Below are 12,283 nucleotides of genomic sequence, written 5' to 3'. Positions count from 1 at the left end.
GAAAACAAGCACACATTCAGCAATATATGAATATTTTGGGTGGACACATGCTTGTGTTCACATTCAGTGGATCGAATGGGACATGCTTGCATGTTTTGAGACCAAACGAAATTCTTATCCATCTCTAAGGAGGATGGAGGCAATTACACCATTCAGACCCCTTTTTAAAAAATTCAGCTAGATGTGCCTCTAACCCTGTCTAGCTGACCTTCCTTACTGTTGGCTGGAATGTCGATGAACAAGCCATAGGATCCTTTGGATCCTGATCTCTCCCTCCATGTTCACCACTGTGACCTCTTCATGACCCTCTATGAGGTTGTCTGAAGTTGCGGCTGCAGCCTTGGAAAAATCACCACAGTAGCTACAAGGGGCCGTAGGAAGGATCTGATCTTGGATTCCCCCTCCCAAGGTCATAGTAGAGTTTACAGACTCAGGAGGAGGGATTCAAAATATGATGTCCATATGATGGATGATTGCTCAGTCTACAACAGAAGTGACTTTAAATGGGCAATGCCAATACTTATAAGCTCCCAAGAAGCAGATAGGGCTTGACCATAATAATTTTTAGGTGAAAATGTGCTGTAATGATGGTAGGATAAAGATATTGGGGAGGGTATGTGTATTGCAGGGACTCCCTGAAAGATTGCTTTCTTCTGTGGGATTCCTGTAAGTGGAGAGCCAGCTTTCCAGTATAAGGGTAGAAGAAGTTTAGTGTTCACAATGCTGCACTTTCTTTACAACTCAGTACAGTTGTTTGGCTTTAATTAAGACACAGATGCCTTATGGAGTTGGTAGCTGGGGTACTATGTTCACTACATTTTCAGTGATCAAGCATCTCTCTTTCAATGGGATTAAGAACTTAAAGTAGAGCAAGACCTGAGTGCTACTGTTACCTAAAGATAAAATGTTTAGAAAAGCTTAGGGCACATTGGTAAATTGTGTTTTCATCGCTATCTTGTCTTCTTCCCTTGTGTATCCTTGCAGTGATATCAGCAAGAATCAAATATCAGATATTGCATCAGATGCTTTTCAAGGCTTGAAATCTCTCACCTCACTGTAAGTATAGGGTAACCTTGAATGCGACACTTGGAGAGAGTTTTAAAAATAAATAGATCAAGTATTGGTTTGTGATGCTTTCCTTCTCCCTGTGCAATTGTCACCTTGTGTGAACAACCTAATCTTTCTTAAATTGGAAATTGATCAGAGTTGAAGGTGCCATTGTTTATGCAAGTCTAGATTCCTTTTATAGTGAACAACCTATGAAGGTTAATTATTTAAACCTCTAAAATGTCAGCACAGGTTTTGCATTTTTCTTTCATTGGGTGTCAAAGCATTCTGCAAAAATACCTTTCAGAATTTTTTTTTAGAAAACTTACGGATTTTAATTTGCAAATGATATGCCTAGGAACCACATTTACAAAATTCTTGGTGTTACTGCTTTGATGATTGTGCAAATAGTTTTATATTTTTGTATGAAAATAGTTTTTATATCATGTTATTATATTGTACTATTAGGGTTTTAATTTTTGTAAACCGCCCAGAGAGCTTTGGCTATTGAGCAGTATAAAAATATAAGAAATGAAATGAAAGTAAACCTTTTTACAATATACATTAAATTTACCATAAACAGCTCCCTACTGTTTGTCATTTTGAATAATAATTGGCTAAAGCACAATTGATAGCTTATGCAAGATAGTTTATCAGCCTTAAGCTATTACTATATTTTCCGTTAAAGAAAAAATGCACTCTTTGTTGCACAATTACTAGGAAAACCATTTATTCAAATGCCATGGAAAATATACTGGCAAATAAACATAATATTATGGCAGTACTCCTAATGCTCAATACATTGGCACTCCAATTCTCCATATTTCTGCCAACTTATCTGCCTTTGAAATGCTAACATAAGAACCTTGATGTTCTGAGATTCTGTTATGCATGCTAGAGGCTGCCACTCACACATCTGTCTGCTTTTCCCTCCTTTTGGATTTTCATAGCCCCTCTCTAATGAAAAGGACATTTAATTTAACATTTCCAGCTTTTAAAACCCAGCTTTGAAATTTAGCAACAAGGGTTGCTTGTGTGTTTGGGAGTGGGTGGGGAGCACCTATTTGTATGTGTGAATTGCATTGAATATGTCCTATGATTGTGCATTGGCTCTGTGCTAAGCACTTGTGTAATAGTGCAACCAATTTTCGAGCTAGTGTACATAAACAGCAGACCATGTGATAAAATTAGACTGTACCACCATACTGCAAGTGGGGAATTCCTCAACTGACCAGCTACCATTTTATTGATATTCTTTTTTAAATTGAACTATTTCAATATGCTGTTTTAATATTCCTATCTTTTTAATGTTCTGTTCCTATGTGCACCACTCAAGAATCTCTTTTAGATTTAGAGCAGTATATAAATGTTGTAAATAATAGTAATAATAATAATTTAAAAATCCGTCATCTGTGTTGAGCGACTTTGGAAATGGGCTTTCCTTGTAGACAAAGCAGTGAATTCAACACATGAGGCTGCTTTTTCCTGAGTCAGATCATTCTTCTGCCTAACCTACTATATGTATTGTCTGACAGAAACTCTAGTGTTCCAGGCAGAGGTCCACCCCATTTATTCTATTCGAAATTAACTGGAGATGCCAGAGTTTGGATCTGGAACCTTTAGATGAACATCCTGCAGTCCTCACTGAATAGGGTGACCATATGAAAAGGAGGACAGGGCTCCTGTATCTTTAACAGTTGTATTGAAAAGGGAATTTCAGCAAGTGTAATTTGAATGCATGTAACACCTGGTGAAATTTTGTCTTCATTATAACAGTTAAAGCTGCAGGAGCCCTGCCCTCTTGACCAGATACAAAAGAGAGGAGGGCACCTGCAGCTTTAACTATTGTGATGAAGAGGGAATTTCACCAGATGCTGTATGCATACAAATGACACCTCCTGAAAATCTCATTTCTCTACAACTCTTAAAGATACAGGAGCCCTGTCCTCCTTTTCATATGGTCACTTTATCACTGAACTATGAACCCTTCCCAAAGTCCCAAGTCAGAGTTCGAGGCTATCTCACTAGTGAACAAGACAAGCTTGTGGTGTAAAAGGAAGTGATAGACAAAACAGGAGCTGCAAACAGAGAACAAGACTTATTGGGACCCTTTTCAGAACAAACAATAGATCACATTTGACATACCCAACCTGATGCCTTCCAGATGTTTTGGACTTCAACTCCTATCAGCCCCAGCCAATATGGTCAATCATTCTGGGAGGTGTAGTCCAAAACATCTGGAGGGCTACAGGTTGGTAAAGGCTGACATACAGTTTGTGATTGAACACTGGGTTTAAACAATCCTAAAAGAAAGTTAAGCTACATTACAGCCTAGATACAATCCTGTGCCTCTTTTCAAACTTTTGAAATTCTTTGATAATATAGTCAAGTTACTGATACAATAAAAATGAAAGGATGCTGAAACCAGCTGCCAAAGCTGTTTTGATTTTTTTACCCAATACCTTAGCCTTTCTTTTTACTCCCATGTAGCAAGTATATTTTTCAGCTTCCTTTCTTGACTGTTTGGTATGCAAAGTACAATTTTAACTGTCAGCCTTTTTTAAAAACAAACAAAAACAAACTCTTATCTCTGACTTGAATGTGATGAGGTGTTTGTTGGGACAAAGTGCTTGCTGTCTAAATTTTGTGATTTAAAACTACACATAAAATGTTTACTTGATGGAATGGGCTGGTCTGTCTTAATAAAATGGCAAAAATAAAACGAACTTGACGCTATATGTCCAAGTTAGCACTGTTGGGAAATACACAGCCTTTTGATAAACTTCACACACTTATTTTTTCCCCTTGTGGCAACAGACTTATTGTAATTTTACCAGAGCGCCAATGCTCATCCTCAGACTTCACAATAGTGGTATGGGGTCCAAGCATCCTAGTTGTGATTGGAAATGAATCCACTCACACAGAGGATCACCAGCCTTCCAGTCTATCTGCAGTCCTTTATATCTCTTTAAAACTGGATCCAGAGCTTGCAACCTTCCAGAGCATCTTGAGCAGCCCAAGAATATTGGACGTTAAAAGAATGCTGGCACAGGTCCAGTTGGTGCACAATGCTAAATAACCAACTAAACCACCCAATACTTTGAGGTTGTCTTGTTTAGAAACTGAGCAGCACAATCTCTAATTCATATGTAAGGTTATGCTAGCTTTTGTGGGAATTGACATTTTTGTAAATCACCCAGAGAGTTTTGGCTATTGGGCGGTATAAAAATGCAATAAATAAATAAATAATAAACTTGCCAAAGCTCTTCTCTCAGCCATGCAGGTGGAGAAGGGGAAGTGTGTGAATGCATGGCTTTGCTCAGGCTCTTTCCAGCTCATCCAAGTAGCCCTGCTGGAAGAAGAGCCCTGCTGGATGAGACGAAAGGTCTATCTAGTACAGCAGTGGTTCCCAATTAGCTAAGTACTGCAGACCCCTTGTTTTTGAAATGCCAAGCCATGGACCCCCTACTTTTGAAAATTTTGTTATCTCTATGGTAGGTACCTGTGTGAAGCAATTTTTTGGAGAAAATAAGGGGTAGCCACTAATAAGCAAAGGATTTTAGGTATACTAAAAAACAGACCATAAAATTTGTGGTATTTGTGAAATTACCACACAAAAATGACAATGATTTAGTTAGGAATATAAAGACGAATTTAATTTTACTAATGTCTAGTTTACAATTGAACAAATTATGACATGTCTACTCAACCTAAATGTGATGGGAGAAATCATGCCCTTTTTTGTCCCAAACAATCCCTTCCACATCCAGTTCAATATTTCCTACTTTTAATCTCAAATCTGGATCAACATTGAGTGTATTTTTTTTATTAAAATGTGGACCTTGCAGAGCTAATATGTGAATGGTGCCACGGACCCCCTATTGGGAACCACTGTAGTACAGCATTCTGTTCCCACACTGGCCAACCAGATGCCTGTGGGGAACCCGTGAGCAGGACATGAGTACAATAACTCGCTCCTGCTTGTGTACTCTAGGAACTGGTATTCAGCGGGACAACATATAGTCAGCATTACTAAGAGCCTTAGTTCTTTGAGTTCTCCCCTAGCCTTGCATCAACAAAACTAAAATAATGTTTCATTTAATTCAAGTCTCTAGCTTTTACGTCCATGAATTAATATTAGCATCTGCTTCTTATTTCTTTTTTATTTATTTATTTTGTTATATTTATATTCAAGCCCATCCTGTGGGCTCAGAATATGTTACAACAGTTCCACCAGAGATGAATATATCACTGTCCTCCAGGGGCTTACAATCTTTTTGCGCACACTGTCTCTAAGACTTTAGGGTGCCAGTAGGCTTTCTGCACATTTAATTTGGCTGTGCAAGAGCTTAGAAGACCTTTTCCAGACTGTCTAGAGACATTTCGTGTGATGTGTCAAGCCAGTCCTCAGTTGCTCAGTGATGAGACAGTTTATTTCAGATCTGTGTAAGATGCAGAATTCTTCTCCCTTCTGATACAGACCTCTGACCAATTTTGAAAAGTTATAAATTAGATTAGCTTGAATCCAAATGCTTAGTATTTGGCATGTCATTCACATTTACATTATCACCTAATGAATGAGAGTGTGTTATCATTTTGGGGGGCTACCACAGATGAACCAAGATGCTGTTGAATGAATTTGATGAAAGACCATTGCACTAATAATTTTTGGCTTGAATTATTTGTCTGGATTTCTTCAGTGACACTGGAAATATGGCTTTTGTTCCTTAAGGTTTCTAATATACAGAGCGGCTGTTATTCAGCATTTCTGCCGTTTTGTGCTCAACATCAGAATGTGCATGCCTGCTTAGCTTTTACCACTGCCCTCAGCATTTCGTTGTGAAAATGCTTTTTAAAGCCTGAATGGGTGTGTTTTGATTATGCTAATCTAGCTCAATTAAGAAGTTAATAACGACCTCTCAATAATGAAATAAAGTTTGCTAAAACAGTAATGAAATAAAAGATTGGACTTTGGCCAGCGATATCTAGCTAAGCTCAAAAATACAGCAGCAGTTGTAAAACAAGTACCACCTGCTTTTTCTTATCATATTTCCTGGATCCCATTGCACCATTAAGTAGGTCTTGAGAATCACAGAATGGAGTCTGCAATCTTTTTGCTTTCTGGTTCTGAAACCTAGTTGCATTGACAGTCAGTTGTTTAGTGATGGGTACATCAGCCGGAATTTTGGAGCCTCCGTGTATCTATAACAAACTTCAAACTTCTTACATTGTATAGTGTCCAAAAGTGAACATATTGGATGTTGGAGGAGCAACAACTAAAAAAATGACTACCAGCACATTAACCAATTTCTGAAAAGGATGCTTTTCACAAAATGCTGAACCAGAACATTAAATTTATCCAGAAGTCCGTTTTTAATAATACTTAGATGTTTAAGTGAACTACATCTTGATATGCAGAGGGTGGTTGGCAAAATGAATATGTCTATACAGAACACTCATAAGTAGTGAGTGTCACTTATTTTGCCTCTTCATATTTTTCAGCGTGCTTTATGGAAATAAGATTACAGAAATTTCGAAGGGGCTCTTTGATGGGCTTGTGTCTCTGCAGTTGCTGTGAGTATTATCCTTGCTTCTTTTGTTATGATCAAGATTTATAGATATTTACTGCTCTGATGCTGTCATATACATTGAAAATTCATTAGCATGTTGAAGCCCCTTATTCCTGTTTGAGAAGACTGGCATGTGAAGCCAGCAGAATGTCAGATTTTAGTGGCATGGTGGTCTTAAGAAAGACAGAAGTTTGGTAGTCTCTGAATCAGTTTATCAGTAGTTTATGTCTAGCTTGAAATCCTCTTGCAGAACTTCACTCATGGGATCCTGAGCCCCAGCAAATACATTACGAGCTCAATGCTGTACATTTTTAGACAGAAAAATGTCCTACAACTGCTAGAATTCTTCTGGGAGTTGTAGGACATTTTTCTGTCTAAATATGCGTAGCATTGCGCCTTAAGAAAATATACCTGCCTTTGTATGTTTTCCATTTTGTAAAAGTTCAAAGTCCACTGAATGTTCAGTATAATATGAATCCAAGCAAGTATTGTTTACAACCATGTAGCATTCAATGTTGATTTTGGTAAAGGAGCTATAAGCAGGAACAGTTTCAAATGGCCTGGTAATTCTCTCTTGTCATATTTGTATCTATATATGCAAGCATATTGGAGGAAGGCAGCTCGCTTTGAAATTATGTCCTGTTGTTTTGCTCACAGGAGACAATAACTGCCCAGTTAGCCTCTGCAACCTTCTTTTCATTTCCTACTACATAAGCGTAGCTAATAACTTATAAAATTGTGGAAACCAGTCTTTGAAACAATTGCAAAACCGGCTGCCGTTCTAAGTGTACTGACCTGGATGTGGATGTACCACTGATATCACAAATTCATTTCTGAGTTAGGATTGGGGTATATGTCTTGCTAAGATTGTTTGTGTGATGCTTTAATACTTTATGGTAGTGTATAAGTGAGATTGTCTTGATATTTTGATGTCCCCACTTACAAAAGGATTTGGACCCTTTCACTTGTTATGCTCAACATTTAAATTATCTGAATTTGACTTTTAAACGATCATTAATGTTTTGTGGTGTGCTTGTGTACAAGTTTTCCTGGATGTTTGAAACACAAAAGCCTTACACTGGTTTGCAACCTGCAGTTGCAAATTTGGGAAAGTGCCTTCTGATTAGATCTAATTTAGCATTTAGTAGACTGTAAATTGGATTTGTTCTTATTAGTCTGGAGACAAAAGAGTAAGAAAAGTCTAATGGATAATATCCTGGTAGACAGTATGATTTCTAAGGTTTATCATGAGGATTGTCACATGCTATAACCCGGTTCAGATGTAACAGTGGCTTCCAGCAGCAAAATGTGAGTTAATTAACCTATGATTTGTGGGGAAACTGTGCACAAGCTGCTTCCTGTTTCCTTTAACAATCCTTGAATGCCGCATGCCAGGTTGTTTCCATGATGTCTGAACAGAAGCACTTGGGTTTGTTCATAATCATAAGTTAACACATGGCTTGTTCTTAACCCACAATTTGTTGTTAGATGTCGCCATTACATCTCAACAGGGTCTATGTAGCGCTCATCAAGATAGGGTGGAGGCTCTTTTAAGTAAACTTTGTACTGGGAATGGTATATGAAATTCAGTGCTGCTGTTATTGTTGTTACTTATGTCATACTAAGTCTTCGTAAAGGACTTTTATATTGAATTGGCAGCATATTTGTGTGATATTATCCACTCCTTGAAAAATTCCTCTGGAAAACACTAATGTGAGCAATGCTCTTTTTGGAATTTGTCTAATAAATTCATGACAGATTCTCAAAATAAATGTAGTTGTGGGTTTTCTCAACTATTAGATACGGTATCTATTAGAATAGGTTTTGGAGAGATAGCATACATTTATTTTGGTACCTATAGTATGAAAGTATAAGTAGTCAACTGATCTTTTCTACTATGGCACATTTCATTTTGCTTATTTAGAAAAAAGTGACTGACTCAACTTTGCATTAAAAAACAACAACCCTCAATTAAAACATAATGACATGGTTTGCACAATCAAAACTCTTGTATTACAGGAGGATGGGGCTGGTAATATTTGTTCTGTATTCATACATCTTAACATCATTTAACCAATCAGGCATAAGACAAAGGAGACTGTTCCTTTGTTTAAGGTGCCTTTATTTCAAGAGACCCATGCATGTGTGTATCTTGGGTCTGACAATACGTCTTCTAAGCCCCGCGGTGGCTGCACAGTGGGGCTGTATCAGTTATATGAAGCAGGCACTGATTTGCACTGTGAGGTTTTTACAAAAAGCTGCACTTCAAAGAGTCAGGGACTTTACACCAACTTTTTTCTTCAAAGTGAGGTCACCACAGCCCTTCCACCATGTGACGTTGCTCCGGCGTCAAGCTGAGGGCATTCTGGGGTTGATGGTGACCCCTGATTGGGCAGGGAGCAGGCCCGGTGAACCAAATGATCACTGGAAAGCCTGTGCTGCCTCCTGCCATCAGGATTACCTGATGCCACCCCACAGCAGTGAAACTGTGGAGTTTAGAGGCAAAGCAGTGGCAACAAAGTGCCATGAAGGCAGGCCCTTGGTGAAATGCAACCACTAGTGTGCAACACCTGATTCAAGTGTAATATAAAATGTAGCCCAGAGTCTAGCTTGCTACCATTAAACCAAGTCTAGTTTTGGCAGAAGTAGCTATGTTTTCACATGGCCATGTACATGGTAATGTAGCATGATAAACTACCTATTATGAGAGCTAATTGTTAGTGCACTACACTGAAACAGCAAGCACACTAAAGTCTCACTTTATTAATCCCTGCTGGATTCATCTGCGCTTTGTAATGATAGGCAGCAAAATCTATCAGTGTATGTATTAAAGTGAACGTTTGACATGAACATTAGTCAGAGCTTATGTCAAAGCCATTCCACAAGGCTTTAAGCTCATTCTTCTTCCTTATCTCTGGAATAACTTAAAATCACTTTACTCCTTGCACTTGATGTATCTTGGAATGTGGATTATTGAAGCATCTGTGAGTTATCAGATAATATGCCTATTAAGTTAAGTACAATGAAACCCTTTCCCAGCTTATTTGAATCAAGAGTTGGGAGAGAATGAAAGGCCACTCGGTCATTTGCTCTTTCTGAAGGCTGTAACCCACAGGTCAGTTTATGCCAGGGGTGCAGGTCCTAAAGTCCCAATCTGGCACTTCAGTTTCCTGAGATGGCCAGGCCCTGTGAAATGTCTCTTCTAAGACTTAGTTACTAGCAGTAAAAGCTTTAAACTAAATTAAATATTTGGTTTTTTAGCCCCAGCGACCACTGGAATGTGGCCCCTAAGAGCTTCTCCTAAACTGAATTCAGCCTGCAGGCTGAAAGGGACTCATACCCCTGGTTTATTCAATACAGAACAACAGATTGCTGCCAAAAGACAGGTGCACTTCAGAAAATGTGTACCTGGAAGGGAATAGCTCCAGATGTTTCGAGCTTATCTGCCTAGATCCACTATAGGAGAAAGGACACTATGACTGGCCAATATGACCAAGGTGTCAGTTCCTTCCCAACCCCAAGTATGGCAATCATTCAAATCCTGAGCATGAGGAAAATGCACCCATTCTAATAAAAGTGGATCGTTGTGCTGCCTTACTCAACCATAGATTAATCTGCAAACTACAACATTGTTGACTGACAAGCATCCCATATCTTTTGTGACAGTCATTATTTCATACTGACTATTAAAATAAACACTTTTCGGAGTCCTTTTATTTTATTCAAATATCACCTTTCCCTAGCATTCAAAGGATTTGTTTATGTGTAGAAAGATCTTGCAACAAATAATGTGAGGCTCTTATCGAGTTTAGCCAACAAGTAAGACTTATTAATTTTTTTAATAAACTTTGCTCCTAGATTATTATAGTTCCCTTATTATCTTAACTCTGTTGGACACAGGTTAGTCTCATGATGGCTGAATGGAAGCAACCCTTTGAAAATGAAAATGTTTTAATGCTCTGAGCTATGGAGATTTTGTAATTTTCACATAATCAGTTGCCAAACTTTCCAAGCTTCCCTCTGGAAATTGAATCACTTTCAAGAATTAAAAAGCTGCACAAGATGAGATCAGAAGGAAAGTTTACACAGTCCTATGAAGTGACGAACACAAAAAATTCACACATCACTGAACAGTGCTGGTAATTCCATAATAATAATGTGCTTTGATCTTCCAAATCTGTAAGAGTCTAGAGAATATAGTTGTTTATTTTCATATGTTCTGTGACAATCTTTTAAGGAAATAAGTTTGATTTGGGAGAGTTTCTTGAACATACAGATATAGCTTTACTAAATATACATACTCGGGAGTAAAAAAAACACATGGTAAAAATATATATTTGTACCACAGAGCCATGGCAAATACCACTGGTGGTAAGAGATCAATCAACACCAGTGGTATTTTGGCTGGCCAAGTCTGAACTTCCAGCAGTAGACCTGGAGTATCATAGCTCTGCATGATAGACAGTAATGATCATAGACCACCAGTAAGAATCTGAACTGACTGTGGATACTTCCTTACATGGTCTAGTAATATAATATAACACCAGATATCTTTTCAAATTATCAGTCACACAATTTGGATAGTTATTTCCATGCCCCAACAATTGCTCCTTATGGAGAGCTTTTCTGCCTTCAGATTCAAGGTTAATCATTATGTCAGCAATTGGTAGTACAGAAACACTAAATAAAAACTTCAGTGTTCTCCAAAAGCTATAATTACTGCTCTCCAATACCTATAATTACTGCTAACAACCACTGAAGTACTTAATGAAATAATATATTAGCACCAGTAGTATGCAACTGTCCAAAAGTGGTCTCATGTGCAAGACTGCACTACTATCATTGCCTCTATAATTTCAACACTGACAATGTAAGATAGTTCATATGTTGATACCATAGGTACTGTTCTGTTGCCACTGGTAGTATTCAGAATTACCACCTCTATTACCAGTAGTAAAGTTAGCAGTTAGGGTTGTTGTTGTTGCTGCTGTTGCTGTTGTTGTTGTTTTAGCAGTAGCTCCATGTTGCTAATACTCCCAAAAAGGAGTAAATAGCTCTGCTGGTGGGAGAACTTAGTTGCAAAACTGCAAGTGGTTTGGCTAAAACTGTACTTCTTGGTTATAACAAAAAACAGAGGGCTTTGCCATTCATCATCAGCATAGTCAGAAATGTTCTGTTCAATTTTCCTTCTGTGTTTTAAACTAGATATTGCTTGTCTGTATTTGAAAATGCAGCTTAAGTTTTCAAACAGCTGCTAAATAGCTGTTACTCAAATGCAAACATAACTTGACATAAATTACATACGATTTCTTAAATCTAAGTACAGGTCTAGGCTCTTATAACTTGGGTCTTGGTCTGGGTTTGCTCGAATTGAGCCTTGCTGCTCATTTTCTTTGAAAAATTAACGCCTTGAGGGTCAGTAGCTTCTCCTTGCCTGTTATATTTAAATGCATTGCGTTTCTTACATAGAACCCAAAAAGCAAACCACACAAAGGGTCTCCCCTTCCCCCCTTTCATCTCTGCTCTAAGAAAAAAAGTCCCTTTCTGTGCTTTGCTTTTCGTGCTCTATTGTGCAATGCATTTAAACATAATAGGCAAGGAGAAGCTACTGACTCTCAAGGCGTTAATTGATAAAAGTCCAAACCATCATTGTGATTTGTATTTAT

At 38.0% G+C, this 12,283-nt stretch overlaps 1 protein-coding gene across 1 annotated transcript in view; it reads left to right on the top strand.

The window, feature by feature from the left end:
• Positions 1–12,283, top strand: part of SLIT3 (slit guidance ligand 3) — a 538,785-nt gene that overhangs the window by 360,542 nt on the left and 165,960 nt on the right. The window contains exons 11-12 of the mRNA XM_063120567.1: positions 985–1,056; positions 6,550–6,621. Coding sequence (XP_062976637.1) covers positions 985–1,056; positions 6,550–6,621 — 144 coding nt within the window. The remainder of the gene's footprint in view (positions 1–984; positions 1,057–6,549; positions 6,622–12,283) is intronic.

This window comes from Elgaria multicarinata, chromosome 3 (genome assembly GCF_023053635.1).
Source record: "Elgaria multicarinata webbii isolate HBS135686 ecotype San Diego chromosome 3, rElgMul1.1.pri, whole genome shotgun sequence".
Lineage (NCBI taxonomy): Eukaryota > Metazoa > Chordata > Lepidosauria > Squamata > Anguidae > Elgaria > Elgaria multicarinata.
Note: the sequence above shows the minus strand (reverse complement) of the source record. Positions and strands in the feature narration are given on the sequence as shown.